This window comes from Hippichthys cyanospilos, chromosome 22 (genome assembly GCF_059441005.1).
Source record: "Hippichthys cyanospilos isolate Australia breed blue-spotted pipefish chromosome 22, RoL_Hcya_1.0, whole genome shotgun sequence".
NCBI classification, from domain to species: domain Eukaryota; kingdom Metazoa; phylum Chordata; class Actinopteri; order Syngnathiformes; family Syngnathidae; genus Hippichthys; species Hippichthys cyanospilos.
This window is the reverse complement of record NC_142390.1, coordinates 216,398-232,960: the sequence shown is the minus strand read 5'-3', so window position 1 is coordinate 232,960 and position 16,563 is coordinate 216,398. Positions and strand designations below refer to the sequence as shown.

The 16,563-nt window shown below is 54.4% G+C and overlaps 3 protein-coding genes across 17 annotated transcripts in view; 2 read left to right on the top strand and 1 right to left on the bottom strand.

Annotated features, from left to right (window-relative positions):
* Window positions 1–5,690, top strand: part of arhgef39 (Rho guanine nucleotide exchange factor 39) — an 85,742-nt gene extending 80,052 nt beyond the window's left edge. For 4 of the 13 annotated variants that reach the window (XR_015864163.1, XR_015864164.1, XR_015864165.1 and 1 more), the window contains 3 exons: window positions 2,658–2,826; window positions 3,981–4,991; window positions 5,355–5,690. Coding sequence is in view for 4 of the 13 variants with exons in the window: in XM_088406210.1 (XP_088262336.1) it covers window positions 2,658–2,826; window positions 4,872–4,991; window positions 5,355–5,542 (477 nt within the window). In the remaining 9 variants the exon portion in view is untranslated. The remainder of the gene's footprint in view (window positions 1–2,657; window positions 2,827–3,980; window positions 4,992–5,354) is intronic. The other 9 variants (XM_088406210.1, XM_088406209.1, XR_015864166.1 and 6 more) reach the window with 7 other exon arrangements.
* A 1,529-nt stretch (window positions 5,691–7,219) lies between these two features.
* Window positions 7,220–16,211, top strand: il17ra1a (interleukin 17 receptor A1a). 3 transcript variants are annotated; one of them, XM_088406666.1, is made up of 12 exons: window positions 7,220–8,149; window positions 8,284–8,548; window positions 9,048–9,072; window positions 9,150–9,299; window positions 9,460–9,581; window positions 9,933–10,059; window positions 10,124–10,171; window positions 10,247–10,395; window positions 10,626–10,700; window positions 10,765–10,834; window positions 11,303–11,410; window positions 11,479–16,211. In XM_088406666.1, exons 2-12 carry the CDS (start codon window positions 8,441–8,443, stop codon window positions 12,759–12,761), a joined length of 2,265 nt encoding a protein of 754 aa, XP_088262792.1. In that variant the 5' UTR covers window positions 7,220–8,149; window positions 8,284–8,440; the 3' UTR covers window positions 12,762–16,211. The 3 variants fall into 3 exon arrangements, with proteins under 3 accessions (XP_088262792.1, XP_088262791.1, XP_088262789.1); XM_088406665.1 differs by having other exon boundaries at window positions 7,220–8,548; window positions 9,153–9,299; XM_088406663.1 differs by having other exon boundaries at window positions 7,220–8,548.
* tmem121b (transmembrane protein 121B) lies at window positions 13,326–16,389 on the bottom strand. The gene has a single exon (XM_088406667.1). It carries the CDS (start codon window positions 15,960–15,962, stop codon window positions 15,024–15,026), a length of 939 nt encoding a protein of 312 aa, XP_088262793.1. The 5' UTR covers window positions 15,963–16,389; the 3' UTR covers window positions 13,326–15,023.
* Window positions 16,390–16,563: the final 174 nt, after the last annotated feature.

The window sequence follows — 16,563 nt, the reverse complement described above, 5'->3', positions numbered from 1 at the left end:
CGGCCGTCTTGTGCGCGTGTGTGTGGGGGGGGCGAGAAAGCGAACCTCTGCCTTTTACAGATGAGACGCATCGGGCCCCTCAAACATATTAAGTAGCTCGGTCGGGGATGGGTGGGGGGGGGCGCCGCGAGACACAAAGCCCGAATCAATGGGACGTCGATACGGCAGACAGACTGCCCGTTTCCCTCGCATTTATGTCTGCCTCCTGGTCCCTTCAATTTCAAACAAAGATATTTCGCACTTTGTCATTTTATCTCCGGCGTCCGTCGGGAAAACCGTACCCTACGTGCGGAATAATAACATTGCGGCCGTTTCGATAAAGGGCTCGTCGGGAGCGAATAGGACTGCGGTCGTTCCGGCGCCAGAAGTCGCACTTTGCTTTCAGCCGGATTTTGACTCAAAATATGAAGAGGATATCAAATTTGTAGAAATGCACTAAAGAAATATTTCATGACCGAATCATGCAAAACGGACGTGACGCAGTATAAAATCGAAAAAATAAAGGTAAAATGACAATAAATGAAAAAAAATCAAAAGGCAGTATGATAAAACCCAACAAAGAAAATGTATAAGAAACAGAAAACAGGCAAAACCTAAAAAAAAATTACGAATAAAAAAATCGACCTCTGCTTCACAGATTTCACTTCTTGCTGCTACATCTCGGAAGCTCACAAGGAATGAAAAACACTGTATACCCCCCATATATATATATAGATATATATAGAGATATATAGATATATAGATATAGATATATAGATATAGATATATATATATATATATATATATATATATATATATATATATATATAGATATGTGTGTGTGTGCGCGCGCCCGGTTAAGGTAGAATGTGACCTGTCCTCATTCCGTCACATCTCTCCAGTTCAGAGGAACAGGACCCTTTGTAGCCCGCGCTTTTCTTTCCCTCCCGCCCCACCTTCCCTCCCTCCCCCGGCGCGGCCTTGCCCAAAAGACTTTGTAGCGGAGCCCGGGCGGCCGCCCTTTGACGGGGAGCAGCCGAAAGCTCCGCGCGGAGACGAGCGCTCGGCGCCCCCCCGCTCTTTGAAGCGCCTCAAAGCCACGCCGGGCCGGAAGTCCGCCGGCGCGCCTTCCCGCTTCTCGTCAACGTTTGCCGCCGAGGTGCGGCCGGCGGCTTGAAAGAAGGCCAAAACAAAAGTTTTCTTCCCGCGTCCTTCCCCGCGCGCGCCAGCGGACCCGACGTCTTTCGAAGCGCCTCGGTTTCGGTGCGCCGGGCGGCTTCCCCGCGCTCGGGCAAACACGCGACGCGTCGGAGCCGCCGACGGCGCCTTCCGCTGCGGCGCCTTTTTGGCAGCCGCCGACTTTTCCCGGCCGCTCGCGTGGAATTACAAACCGAGGACGGACCCCCGCGTCGTTCAAAAGTAAAGATTGAAAATGAGCCGTCGAAAGTCACCCGGTTTAGCTTCTTAATTATGTTTCCTCTGCGGACAGTCTCGCGATACGCCGCCGTTCACGTGACGACGCCGCCTCGTTGCCCCCCTTGATGGTTGTATATGCAAAAATCTTTTTTATTTTCCCGGGTTGAAAATAAAAGCCCGTTAACGAAAGCAAGCGGAGCTGAATTTTCTATCCGAAACCTCCCCCCCCCTCGGAGTTGCGGCTGACGGACGCAGCCGCGTATTTGGGAGGGATGCATGTCGGCATATTGGCCTTTTCCGAATATGGCGCTCCGACCGGCGCAAACCGCTAAAAACTAAGAAGAATCGAATTCTAAAGGTTTCTCCGGAAATGTCTTTTCGAGGTTCCGGGTTGCGTCTGACGGTTCGGGTCCAACCGTGGCGACGGGGGGCGGGGGGGGCCGCGTTCCACGACGAGCCCGCTGAAGATAAAAGCCTGGAGGGCGTGTTTGCTGCGTTTTAAATGTGCCCCCCCCCACCGAGGTGTGCATTCCGACAGAAAGGAGCACTGGCACCCGCCGGGGCGGATGTGCACTTGCGCTTGATTCCAGTAGCCGGGACGGATGAACGGCGGCTGCTCCTTGTCCGTTTTCCCTCCTGTATTGTAAGGGTTTCCAAAATGACCAAGTCGCTGAGAATCTCCTATCTGCAGACTGCCACGTGCCACCCGTGGCATTTGGAAAGCAATTTGACCCTCGCGCTTCAATCTGGACCGGCTGGTCCGGCGCGAGCCCCGGAGGCGCGGCTCCGGCCGCCGAGTCGCGGGCGGCTAACCGGGGTAATTACGGAAAAAAAAAAAAACGCCCCGGCGCACGTCGGGACGTTCATCTTTATCTATCCAAATGTCAGCCCGTCGCTTCTCGGCCGTGGCCCATCGAGGCGTCCGCGCCATCCGCGCCATCCGCGCCATCCGCGCCATCCGCTTTAGCTCCCTTTCCGCTCTGTGTCATCTTGGGGTTTTTTCTCGTCACTTTGACCGTTTCTTTGCTGCGGACGAGCTGAAAAAGACGACGCTTCGCCGCTTTCATTGAAAATACAAGTCGCATTTGGACTTTTCGGGGCATCGCAAATTCTTTTTTTTTCTTTCCGTTCAATCCCCCAAACTTGTTTTTTTTTGATAATCAATCCCAGGTTCCGGTCGCTATGTTTTCCTTTTGTATTATCGACCGCGGTTAAAGGTCGCTTTCCATCCGCGTGTCTTAAAGAGGACGTGTCTCACGCAGGGAGATCCGCGAAGGCCGCCGGAACGCCGCCCCCCCCCAAAGGAACCCGGGCCAAACCCAAGATGTTTTGCCTGTTTTCCGACGCGCCCGCCGGCAGGTTTGCGGCCCGGCGCGCCTATCCCCTGCCAGAGTGCGCCGCGGAGAAAGTGGAGAAGGAGGCCCGCTCGGCGTGAGTCGCCGCTTCTTGTTTTCACCTTTTGTCCGGGGCTGACGGACGGCTGCGCCCGCCGCCGCAGTCGAGAGCCGTTCCCGTCAAGCGGCTCAAGTAAAGCCGACAAAGACGACGGTCACGTATCCCCATTTAAAAGGAGTCTCGACGCAAACCTTTTCGTAGCTGCAGCCAAAAAGGACGGACTTGAATTGATTTGACGAGTGGCCCCGCCCGCCCTCGCGACCCAAGCGCCATTCTTCGCGAGCTTGGGGTCTTTCCCTTTTTACCGATTCCGAGGCTCGCTTAAAACACTCGGGGCCGAGATCGAGGTCCAAATGATGCGGCCGCCGTCGCGAAACATTCGGCGGGACGAGTCGTTGAGCCGGCGAGCCAAGCGTTTATGCGCCGAGTGTTTACCGCCGGTGCCGCGCGCCATCGATATTCGCCGGGCCGTCTCGGGGAGCGCTTGATGTTCTGGATGCCGCCTTCCCTTCCTTTTCGTGCGCATTCGCGCCGACGCCGATGTCGGACGCGGCGAGATATTTGGGAGGGACGCGTGTCCAAACTCGCCGTCGCTAATATTTGGCTCAAAGTGGAAATCCCCATCATTCGGCAAACGCGTCTATTGAGCGCTTCTTTTTTTAACAAGGCTTCAAGGCTCCATACTTCCAAATAATAGTAATAAACTCAAATAAATGAAGTAAACGATAATTGAAAGATTCGCCCGGGACGTACGGCGAGCTTACTTGAGTGCCAACCCGTGAAACGAATGAAGCCCAATCCCTTCGCCGATCCCATTTTTCCAAATGGCTCCACGTGAGGTCAGAAAGTCAAGGCCGTTTCCCACTGGCAAATCATTCAAAAGCAAAGGTTTCGCTCATGCAGGCGTGCGGGAAACATTGCCGTCTGCCGGCGTTTTCGGCCGCAATCGAAACCTGAATTCTCGGGAGCGCGTTCGGCGTTTCCCGGCTTTTTTTTTTTTTTAAACACTCTTCATCTCTCCGCGGTGCCAGGAGTTGCTTCCGCCATTTAGGTCACCGCGCGGTCGTCTTTTTCAGCCGAATCAGGTGTTTATATATATTTTTTTTTTTCCTAGAATGAGGTGGATTATCAAAGCGCATTCACCCCCCCCCCCCCCCCCCCCCCCCGTCCGGCCTTTGCTCATTTTTTAGAAGCCGTCGTGGCCCTCTGGTGAGAAAGCCGACCAAAAGACCTTTCGGAGCCAAGCGTTGGATGGGATCAGGGGCCGGATCCGTCTCTTCCGGCCCGCCGGTAAACTCATCTCGCCGGAACCCCCGCGGCCGGCCGGCCGAGCCGCCGCCCGCGCCTTATCTAATGGCGCAAACGGCATTTCATTAGCCGCTTATCCCGCCGAGGCCCCCGCGCATACTCCGTAGCATTACCCGTAATTTCTCATAAGGACACATTATTGATCCCGGCCGCTACCTGAGCTCGAGGAAAGAAAAAAGAAAAAAAAAAGGGTCTGTCAGCACTCCGGGGCCCTCCTCATCCGGCGCCATGAAGAATTAAAGGCAAATTCAATTTGACAGCGGTAAATGCCATGGCAATCTATATGCAAAGTTTGCCAGTCACTAAAAAAAAAAAATCACTTTTATTCAAATTTAGCGTACCCCTCCTCCCTCTCCGTCAGGGTTGTTTGTTTTTCCCCCTTCCACTTCCTTTTTCTCCCCTCGCCGCTGGAAAATTTCCCCGCATTCCCCACAGATTCCCTTTGATGTATAAATAATCAAGCCAAATGATGTGCGCGGCGGGCGGGCGGGCGCTGTCGGCCTTATTACGCAAAGTCATTTCTACCTAAGAGGGTCAGTTTTCCTGACAAATCCTTCCGAGCGCGGCGCAAAAAGACGGGCGGGCCGCCAACACGGGAACGCCGCGGCGCAAAAAGACGGGCGAGCCGCCAGCACGGGAACGCCGCGGCGCAAAAAGACGGGCGAGCCGCCAGCACGGGAACGCCGCGGCGCAAAAAGACGGGCGAGCCGCCAGCACGGGAACGCCGCGGCGCAAAAAGACGGGACTCGGCTCAGCCGCTTTCATTGCGTTAGAACGCTGGACGAAGGAGCCTTTCCCACCGGCGTTTCCCGTCGCCTTCGATGGGGGCCGATCGCTTAGCGCGGCAAACAAACTCGTCGGCGCGGCCGAAAAGTCTGGGCCAAACGGAAAAGGTCAGTGAATATAGCGCCCGCCCTGCTTTTCAGCCTTCCTCATCCGTTTGCCCTTAAATCTTTAGCGCGTGTTCGACAGTACTCTCGCGCTCCTTTTCTTTGCTTTTCTTTTCTGCGCGGGCTCAATTTTGAAATCGCCAAACGCGAGTCGCTCAGCAGACAAAAGCGGGGCCATATACTGTTATGGGCTGCCCCCTGCCGGTCGGCTCGGGTTAGTGCAGGCTCGTAGCCGAGGTCGGACTGAGCCAACTTTCCAAAAGCATCGGTCCCTCGCTTCTCGCTTCTCGCTTCTCGCTTCTCGCTTCTCGCCGCTTACGCTGCGCGCGCCAGTGAAATCAACACTTTTGGTTTTTGTCCTTCCAGCTGAGCCTCCCCGGAGCCGAACTTGGGCGCACGTCAAGCGACCTCAAGCGACCGGGACGATTTCAACGACTGGTACCGAAGTCTGTCCAGGGCCGTCGGGTGCGAAAATCAAAACGCCAACGGCTTCGATCGACGGACGGACGTATATATGTTTTTATATACGTATGCGCTCTTTTATCCCTATATGAGCAAATGTGCACTTTTGTGTGAAAATGACATTGATATCGTTCGGTTCTTAAGATGACCTATTTCAGATCGCCATTCTAATACTATATGTTATCATCTCAAATCGAATGTAAAAATGTAAATCATTTCCCAATAAAATTGAACGAACGAGGTGTGCTGTACCTTTTTGTTTGCGTGCAACGAGTAGATTGTCCGCTAGAGGGAGACAATACGTATCGACAGCGTCCGATGATTTCTGCCTAGCGACAGATGACTCAGTAGCATTGAACGTTTGAAAATATGCTGACCAACAACGTAAATATGCAGAACATTGTACAAAAAAAAAAGTGCAAGAAAAAGGTGCACCGACTGAATGCGAATGGGGGGGGTGTTGGAATAATTATTGCTAGAATAGTTGTAGATATAGTGATTATACATTTGCTACAAAATATTAATGCTCGCAATGAAGAAACGCTTTGCTGTGTGAATGATTTGTGCTTTGGATAGTAGCTATTACAATTATCAGTATAACATCAATGATGAATCTATGAAATATACCACTGTTGATAGTATGCTGGGAGAGTGCGCCGTTTGTGGGAAAAGAACCGCCTTGTCATTGTTTCGTCTCAAGCGGAAGGAAGACCACTCAAGCCTGCCGGTCGGAGCGTTCCTGCAGCTGCGACTCTCATCCATGTTTTCGCTATGCATCATCGGAATGTTTCGCTACGTATTTTTTCATACGTGCATTAGTTTCTCACCCACATGCTCACACGTACACAAGGTCCCGGCGTTTTTTTTTCCTGCCCCCTGAGGGCCGGGACCTTCATGTAATTAGGGATCTGTGTATCAAATAAAAGTAAGGGGAGTCGGAGAGATTGGCAGAGCGCAGTAGAATTGTCCTTGGCCGGTTCCTCTCCGCTCCCCTCGTGCATGAGTTGGGAAGATTGCCTCGTCTCTCCTTTTTTTGTGTACGCTTTCTTACAAATGTCCGACAAATGAACCTGACGGGGGGGCGACTGAGTGCGGCTTGCTATGTCATTCTAAAGCTTGCACGCATACAATGCAAAGGAATCGGGAGCTAGCGCGTTCGCACGAGTTGCTCTTTTGTGGTACGGATTGGAAAAGAAGCTGGGCCTACTTTGGGAAAAAGTGCGGATGGGTATCCAAAGAAACGCCGCCGTTTTGCAGCTGCGGGCCATCGCGTGGCTCCTTTCTCATCTCCATTTGCTCTCATGCCTCCCCTGCCTGCCCAAGCGTCTCCGGGCTGCCACGCAGTCAGAAAGTCAGAAAGTCGTTGCGCAGGATCCACGGCTCCCTCCCTCCCTCTTAAATAATCGGACGATTTTTTCCGTTGTATTTTGAAACAAGCGGCAGAAAGATCCACGTGCCGTTTTCCTGCAATTCGATTGGTTCGTGCCCGGAGGAAGCGGCCGACGAAACGGAGTTAACTCGTTGGACTTTTTTTGCACTTTGTTCCGATTGCCTTGCGTTGTGCCCGTCCAGTCCCGTCTTGATACTTGCCAAACGCCATTTCCATTCCTTTGCATGACTTTGAGTTTTTTTTGAATTAGCTAAAAAGAAAGGACTAGGGGCGGGCACTCGGGCCGCGCCTCTCAGCCAGTAGGCACGCTGGAACCAACCTTCGATGCTTTGAACCTGTTGGCTTTGTCTTTGCCGGTTTGGACAATGCCGTACGAGTTACGCAAAGAGGAAAGATGTCCTCTAGCATAGCAACGTGCGGTTTCCTCCCCTTGTCACATGAACTAGTTTTTTTGTTTGTTTGTTTTTTATCAAGTACGGTCCAGTCGTATTTAACTTTGAAGCGCAATACATTTGCACATGTCTTTGGTCGTTGTCGGCGTGCTATACATTTTCATTCCATCGTTCAAGAACGCACGTCGAACCTCAGAATGAATGTTCTAACTCCATGTTAGCGTCTTACAATATGAAGAATGGCGCTCGTTGAGAATAAAAGGCGTATTGATTTATTTCGGGCCCAATGTTGTTATCTCGGTTTTGCATCTTAATACTTGTCAGGGTGGTGGTACTTGGTGTAAAAGGTTGGACAGCCACCGTCCTATGCGTACGCATGACTTGAATGCCATAGTCTCCTCAAGCCAATCCCTCCCTCCCTTTCATGTAAGCAAAATGTCGCTTGCGCCGCACTGCCATCTCAGGCTATTGGCTCAACGGAAGCAAACCGGGGGCAGGCCATAGCTCGTTTGTTCAGCCGACTCAAAGAATCGGAAAAGACTTCTCCTATGCCTCCCGCGGCCCTTTTCACCTTGGGGATCCCTTAAATAGCGATGGCGCGCCCACCGAAAGACGCATGTTCCTGCTTTGTTTTCCTTTTGAGCAAAAGAACACACTTGCCTTGTCGATTGAACATTTCTATTGGTTCGAGGGTTTTCGGGCTCAGCTTTGGCGGATGGGAGCAGGTTTGATTGTTAATACTTGAGATGGGAAAGACCGCTCCAGAAAACCGCAGATATGATTGAGCGTTATGTTGGGGCGTCCTCTGCTGTATAATTTAGCCCAACGCACCTTGGGTCCCCATCAGGAAGCGATCGCCTACCGCTCGGATCGAATTTGGCTTGTTTTGACATTTTGAGATGGATCGAGACAAACGGGTAGGATCGAACGATCAATTCCTATTTCACCCTTGTAATACATTTAAACAACCACCGGTTGCGTTTTCGTCAACGGTCGACGCTTATCCAGAAATGTCTCCTGTTAACGATTAACGGTGTATGTGCATTCCTAGGTTACGCGAAGGCAGCATAATCAACAACAAGCCGGGTCGATTTGACCAAGCCGGAAGTATTTTCATTAATCAACAGGTGCTTTCGCCCTCCGGACGCCGATGCAACGTTTCCTCTTTGTTCGCCTTTTGGATCTTTCCTGAAGTGACACTGGATATCATGTTGAAAAAGATGAAGCTTTGTGCGGGCGTTTTGACGTTTATGTGCGTTTCGCAAGCGTCCGCGTTGAGATGTCTGACGTCCGCTCCGTTGACGTGCTCGCAGCCGGTAAGACTTTTTGCTTCTTTCGCATCGATCGACGCACGTTGTGTGGAGATGGCTACTTTGTATTTCCTCCTTCTTCCATACCGCCACTCGTTTTGTATGTACAACGTTGGCGTTCGGAAGATGTTTGGCAGTGGCGTCAAAGTATGAAAAACAAACAAAAGCTCGCGTTTCGGATAGCGCTTTTTTGTGAACACGTTGGTGTACCGCATTGAGACAGCATGTATTTCTCACCGAACAACAAAAAATGAAGTATGTTTCGATTATTTGAAAGGTGCACTTTTCCCGTTTATCGCGCGGGTTACGTTCCCAAAAGTAACCGCGGTGACCTAAAACCGCGTAGTAGAGCTTGAACTATATATTTTCTCATTTTATTTCTTGATTTTGTTAGCATCGCGATTGCTTAAGCAATTTAAAGCGTTTTTCAGACGAATGCAGTACACTTAAATCCAAGAATTTCTGTATCTAACTATTTTTTGTTGTTGGTTTTTGTTTTACTTAGGGGCTGCGGTGCACAGTCACTTTGAGTAAGTGTCCTCCTTTTAAGGGAAAAAAAAAAAAGGAATGCAATCCCATCATGAAAAAAAATTGCGTTTGCGCATAGCAGGTAACTGCCTGGACAGCGGCTGGCTGAAAGTGAGGGAATACACTCCAAGTGGTCCGCAGGCCCTACGTGTGAACGTGACAACAGTCCGGGACGAAGCGGGACGTCTTCAGCCCGTCCTGCTTGCTAACTGGACCATAAAGGATGACGGTGAGTCGAGACGGATGCCTTCGTTTGCTCCGACGCACACGAGCGATCCGCAAAAGAATAATAATAAAAGTCTTAAGGGGGCGCTTTTGCCTCTCGAAAAAAAATGGTACTGCTCTAACAACGCGAGCTGAATGTAATGTTCCGAAAATGTCAACTGCAGGCAGCATCAGTTTCTTGAAAGCCACTGAGCTTCATGTCCTGGTGTTGGCCACCAATCAGCACCTGTGTGTCCGATATTCCTTTGGAGACAAGCTGCCCATGAGGAATCCGCATGACGAAATGGTGGGTTGGTTTGTTTTTTTTTTAAAAATAAATTGCTTGCCTTACCTGGTCAGATACATGGTCTGTAAGGACTACGTATCCCGCGACGCGTCTCGACCGCGTCATTTCACTCATTTCGGCTCGCGCGCGCGAGATTTTAACCGGCTTTCCGCCCGTGTCGGCAAAGTGGCTATCATGGGTGACAGGGGCGGTGCGTTTTGCTTTTCAAAATAAGAGAAAATGAATAGGAAAATGAAGCAAAAAGGCTTTGCCCTGATTTGAGGCCACTCCGCTGAGACAGCGTTTCCCATTCGAGAAAAAGCGCTGGCGCCGCGCGTACGTCTTTCGCTAACACTTTGACGTCTTTGTCAGTGGTCGTTCTCGGCAAACGTGCTGGTGTTGGAGCCGGGGCGCTCGTATCGGGTTTCCGTCTTCAACATCCCCAAACCCGAAGCGGGCCACAGCGACTACGACGTCGGCCAGCGGATCGCTGTTCCGAGTGAGTCCCGACCCTTCTCGTGTCCGCCGCCTTTTCGAACGAGGCTAAATTGCTTTCGGCTCAGGTTGTCAAGACCCGGAGATGGCGGCGACCCAGTTTTGCGCCGAGAGAGGTGAGTCGCCGCCTTCCCGGCAAACGGCGGGCGCAGCCGCGGCTAACGCGCCGCGTTCCATTTCCTGCTTTGCAGGAAGCCTTTGGCGCTCTGACATCGGCTTAGCCCAAACGGCGGAACCGAGAGAGGCGCTGATGGTCGGCTTCAGTCCCGACCCGCTTTGCCAAGACTACGTGGTCGTTGTGAACTGCGCCTCGGTCCAACAAGTGAAGCGCGCGCGCAAGGTAAGCTCGAGGCCGAGCCAGAAAAGTTTCCGCCTAGCGATTTCAAACAGGAAGCTCGCGCGGCCTATTTTCTCGAACGGATGTCCGCCGCTAGCGATGGCGGGCAAGGCGCGGGCAAGGCGCGGGCGGGCAAGGCGCGGGCGGGCGGGCGGGCGGGCTTTTCGGCCCACCCGTCTCGTTTGGCTCTATCCATCCGCCTGTCGAGTGAGACGCCGCAACCTTTTCTCCAGGGGAACCACACACGTTTGAACGTGACCTTCGGCCTGGGGAACTGGCCCAGAACCTGCTGCCGCTTCGACGTCTCGGTAAGTATGACGTCAAAGTCGTCCCGATGGAAATGAGTCAACAACTTCCTGTTTCTTGCCCCAGGTGAAACCCATGTTTGAAAAATGCGGCGAGGACTGCATCCGTCATCAGAAAACACTGCACGTCTGCTCAGGTTGGCCAGACTTTCTTTTCCCGTATTTTGCGCGTCTCCGGTCGAACGCCCAAGACCAAACCGAAACTTGTACGGACAGCAAACCTTATGACCTTTCCGCGGGCCTTTTGGATTTTCGGTCGTGAATTCAAATTCCCTGTCCTCAAAAAGGAAACCTCACGCCCATTTCTGGGAAGGTCTCAAGCGGGCCGCGACATGTCGTTTCTTTCCAAACTTTTCCATGCGCGGAATCACGCCTTGCGTTTGGGGGTTATCGGCTCACGTTGCTAACTTCCGCCGTCAAACTCTGGATTTCGCCGTCGCCGTAACGCTTTCCAAAGGGATCCGGCTCGGAGTTGGAATAGGTGGAAGTGTCCGGAGCGCGCTTTCTCCCAGGCTCAAAGCCGCCTTTGTCGGAAGCGTAAACGCCCCGGGCCTTATCCCGCCGACGCCGCAGGTAGAATAAAAGCGTGGTCTGATTCTTAACAGCCGCCCCCCCTCCGGACGCCCGTCCTCACGCGGCGGTCGCGGCGTGCGCGGCGCTCCTTTGCCTCGGGATCGTCGCCGTCTTTATGTCCGTCCTGTGCGGGAAGCCAGGTCAGTCCCCGAATCGGCTTTCCCCCTCGGCGCCCGGCCCAAGTCACGCGCGCTTCTCGCGCCTTCAGGCAAAGCCGCCGACGGCGCGCCCGGCGTCGGAGGCGAGAAGGCGGCGGTCCGCCGGCCAATCGGGCAGATCCCCAAGGTTCTGGTGATTTACTCCCAAGACCACCGCCTCTACAGGGACATCGTGTTGAAGCTCTGCGCTTTCCTGCGGGCCAAATGCGGCGCCGAGGTGCTGATAGACCTGCTGGACGCCACCTCGGTGGGCGTGGTGGGCCGCGTCCGCTGGCTGGAGCGCCAGCGGCGACGGCTGCGCGGCCCCGCCGACAAGGTCTTGGTGCTGTGCTCGCCGGGGGTTCAGGCCAAGTGGCGGGCCATGTGCGGCCACCGCCGCGTGGTCCTGAAGGAGGACCTCCTGTCGCCCACCGACGACATGCTCACCCCTTTCCTCAACCTCTTCCTGCCCGACATGCACCGAGCGCGTCGGCGCGGCAAGTACGTGGTGGCGTACTTCAGCGACGTCAGCGGCCAGCGGGACGTGCCGTCCCTTTTCGACGCGGCCGTCAAGTACGCGCTCATGAGGCACTTTGAGGACCTCTACTTGGGACTCCTGGGTATCGAGAAGTACCAACCGGGTCGGGTCAACCGCGTCGAGGGCGTCGGCGGGGACCGCTACTTCGACTGCCCCTCGGGCCGAGCCCTGAAGGACGCCATCGAAACCTTCCGGGCCTACCAGGTGGAAAATCCCCGCTGGTTCGAGAGGGAGTGCGCGCCCGGCGAGGAGGACCTCCGGGTCGGGCCCGCGCGTCTCCCGGACCGGCGGCGGGGCCCGCCGCTTCTGGGGTGCGTCCCCGGAGTGCTTCCCGTCTACAGCTGCGAGGCGGACGCGAGGGACGGAGGCGGCGTTCCGCTCGTCGACCGGCGCCGTCCGCCCTCCGCTTTGGTAGCCGAGCCCGTTTTACCCGCCGCGCGCCGTCCGCCTTCTGGAGGGCGGGGCGCGAGTCCCGTTTCGGGGGGGGGGGGGCGGCCGAGCGGCCCCGCCGCCCCCGACTCACCCGGGCGACCCCATCCCAGCGGGCGAAGGCTCCCTCGAGACCGAACGGGCCGGCCGGCGGAGATCCGCGAGGGCGAGCCCGGCGCCGAGGGCTCCGACGGCGCCGAGGGCTCCGACGGCGCCGAGGGCTCCGACGGCGCCGAGGGCGCCGACGGCGCCTCGGATCAAGGCTACATCTCCAAAATGCCTTCCCCGCTCGGAATCCCCGACAAAGAGGATCCACTGCTGGCTCTGGCAAAACTGCAGGAGGAGCTCTACCTGCAAACTCTGGATAGCTCCGAGTTTGATCTGTAAAAAACGGGCCGCGAGAAGAAGCGCTGCTGCAAACTGCCCCGGCCCGGCGTCTCGCCCTTTTAACCTTCTGGCGAGTTTGCAAAGCGGTCCTGAGTTTGACCTGTAGACAAACTCTGAGCCTTCTCCTGCCTGGGATTCCCCAGTTTTGCTCCGACCGCTTTCTAACTCGCTGCCGACACGCTTTCCTCGCCCCCCCCGCCGGTTCCGTTTCCCTCCCCCGATGGCTCATTCCGGCAAACCGCGGATAGCTCCGAGCCAGGTGCTCTGTGCAAACCCCGGACGTATACGAGCTCGGTCCGTTGGGCACTCGCGGAACGCGCAGGAAGTCGTCTTATTTTGGAGCAATTCCAGGGCTCTTGACCTCCCTATCTTTCTTTCTTTTTTATCTGCTTTGTACACGGGCAATTCCGATGTTCTTGCTATATACATCTAGGCCGCGTACTTGTCTCAATCGCTGGCGGTGTTTAGAATGAACTGCAGCGGAGAAGTTTTATCAAGCGATTTTCAGTATTTGGTGTTTGCTACTTTCGACACGTTCGGCTGTAATGTTCAAAGACGCCAGTGGCCCTTCTCCAATAAAACTTTTATTTGCGCTTGACCACACCATACTCTTGTCTCAACATCTACGGTACATCCAGTAGATTGGAATATCGCGGTACAAATGCAGTATATACAGCACGTAGGTAGTACTAGTATCTGTAAACATCAAGTTCCCCGCAGACTTGTCGAAGGAAAGATAGCCTCGCTTCCGACGTCGTTCAGTCCGCGTTCCGGGTTTGCCGTCCTTTGGCGCTTTGGATGGAATTGCGCCCGCTTCGCGCGTTGAGTACCGATGTACAACTTTTTTTTTTTTTTTTGCCATGCCAAAATACATCGCTGCTGCGATACGATTTGCAAAAAGCGGGAAGCCGCTCCAGTACCGTTCCGTTCCACGTGAATCCAAGGCAAAAGAAGGAGCCCGCGCCGCGTTATTTCGTGCCGCGCTTTTGACCGAACCTCATCGCTTGGGTACATTGCTATGCACGTTTACTGAGAGCTTGCGAATGCGCCAACGTACAGCCGGCCAACAGCAGATTTTCTCTCGTTTGAGTCGAAATATGCTTTTTTCATTCCATTACATTTTATTGCCGTTTTTATCCAGTTCATTTCAGTTGGCTCGCTTGATTTTTCGATACTGAGCAAATTAGTCACAGGTCAAAGTATGGCTCAATACTTAGTATGCACACAATCTACAGCGCAATGAATTTTGGCCAAGAAATAACGAGCCGTCTCATACAATAGGGACATAATGCACAGAAGAAAAAAAAACCCTCGCTTACCTTAAAACGGGAAAGTAACAACTAGATTTAAGCAATTTGTGTCATCAATCGTTACGGGACAATTCAACTATATTGTTTTGGAAATGTGCGGCGCATGTATCCTGATATGTAACATGACTTTTGTTTTTTATAGTCAGTTTTTGATCATGAATATTGAATACTAGGAGCAGGTTTGAATATGTACATTTTCGGTAGCCGAATCTTCATATGCGACGGCACTCGACAATATCGCGCGTCAGTACGAGCACAGACTTGCGGACAACAATAGAAGACATCAAATGTGCACGATTGGGGGGGAGGAAGGGGAGGGAAAGGGAGGGGGGCGTCTTCAAATAAATTGCACTTTAGAACTCATAAAGGCATGCTGCGTTCAAGCGCGGTAGCAGAATTCACAATACATCCAGCGCAGTAGCGTTTTTCCCCGATGCGTTTGAACGCATCGCACCCAAACGGGGGACGCTCTAGTCACGTGAAAGAAAAATGGAAAATGGTACCAGTGACACCCCAAATAGATGAAAAGTCTCCGGAAATACTTGAGGAAATTCACAATATCGGAGCTCTAAAACTTAATAAAGCACCGCTGTAAAGGCCATGTTTGCTAATAAAGCACATGCGTGGGTTTCACCGTCTTGAATGTCGCAAAAATATCACAGTATCTACAAATTCCGAATTATTTGCTGGCATTTGGTTTTATGGTGTCGGTTCATTTGTTTACCAATTACATTGGCATCTTCTTTTCAACGTTGACGATCGTACACTTGAAAGAAGTCAAGCTGAAAAAAAAAGAAAGCATGTTCTATGCGGCCCCGAAACGCGGCGTTCGGATTCATTGCCAAATCATCAGGACCGGACATTTCCGACGATTGGAAAACGGGATCGAAGCGGCCTCTCCGGACCCCGAAGCACAAAAGCGAGCATCGGGCGCGGAGGCGAATCCGGCCCACTAGGACTGGGCGACCGCCAGCGTGTTGACATAGCCGTGCGGGCACATGTCGTTCTCCGACACGCCGCGCGAGAAGCGGGCCCGCCCCCAGCGGACGCCGACGCCGCCGCCGCCGCCTCGCTCGGCCGCGCAGCGCTCGGCCAGCTCCAGCACCTGCGCGGCCAGGAAGAAGGCGTTCTTGAAGGCGAAGGCCGAGACCGGCGCCCCGTACACGAAGACCTGGCAGCAGCGGACCGCCAGCAGCGGCGCGTCGACCGGCAGGGCCGCCAAGAAGCGAGCCGCCGCCCGCAGCCGGCCGCGGCGCGGCTCGGGCGCGGCCAGCTCGTAGAGCCACCACACGGGGGCGGCCTGGGCCGCCAAGTGCGCCGAGGCCACGGCGTAGCGCAGGTGCGGCGCGGGCAGCTCCCGGCCGAGCAGCGCCTCCATCAGGGAGAAGCTGTCCACCAGGTCCAGGCAGGTGGAGGCCAGGCAGCCCAGCGAGCGCTGGCGGCCGGCCCCGTCGGGATCCTCGGCCACGGCGTGGATCAGGCAGAAGAGCAGCGGCGCCGAGAGCAGGGCCGCCGCCCGGAAGCCGGCCGCGCCCAGCGGCGCCCGCTCCACCGCGCCGCTCCCCAGGACCACGGCCGCCTTGGACGCGCACGCCATGACGTGGACCAGCCAGGCCAAGTAGGCGTAGGCGAACTCGCCCGGGCGGCGGCGGAAGCCGCAGGCCCGCTCCCGCTTGTCGCGCGCGTTCCGCGCGAAGAACAGCCCCCAGCCCGAGGCCACCACCAGGTCGGTGGCCACCCACGACAGCCAGTACAGGTCGCCGGGGAGGAGCAGGTAGGCGTCCAGCGCGCCGCCCTGCGCGGCGAGGAGCGCGAAGCACAGGCCCTTGTACAGGAGCCCCCACGACGGGAAGCGGGGCGCCGGCGGGGGGCCCGGCTCCGCCGGCGTCATGATGCGAGCCCGTCCGGAGCGATCGGGGGAGCCGCCCGCCCCTCGTCGGATCTCCGCGCTTTCCCGAGGATTTCAAACAAAAAAAAAACAAAACCAAAAAAAAAGCGCCGCTCGGAAACGACGGCGTGGATTTCGGGACCCGGAACGGACTTGTCCATCCTGTGCGTTTTTCATCGCCGGAGCGAGTGGGGGGCCACATAGAACATGCAAAAAATAATCAAAACGCGGTCAATAAATTCGTCGACGGTTTTCTCCTTGCGTGTTATATACCTTTTAGGTACCTTCAACAACGACTCTTTCGTTGCGTATCATATAGCCTACGTTTCATCCAATGCCGGACGCTGGTAAAAATACCGAAATTCAATTCCGGCTGTACGTTTTTCAGCCCTTCGACTTGACTGTATGTAGTATTAAGCAGTATTATTTTCAGGGCAAACCGGAAACGGCGGGGGCGGCAGGAAATGACAGATTGGACGAGGGGGGAGCAACTTGTTTGGACTTAAATGACGTTTGCCTTTGAGCAGGTTGATCCGCGTCACATAGTCATTTGATTTCTGAAAACCGACAGTATTCGTGGAAACGACCGTCTTTTAAATCCGCG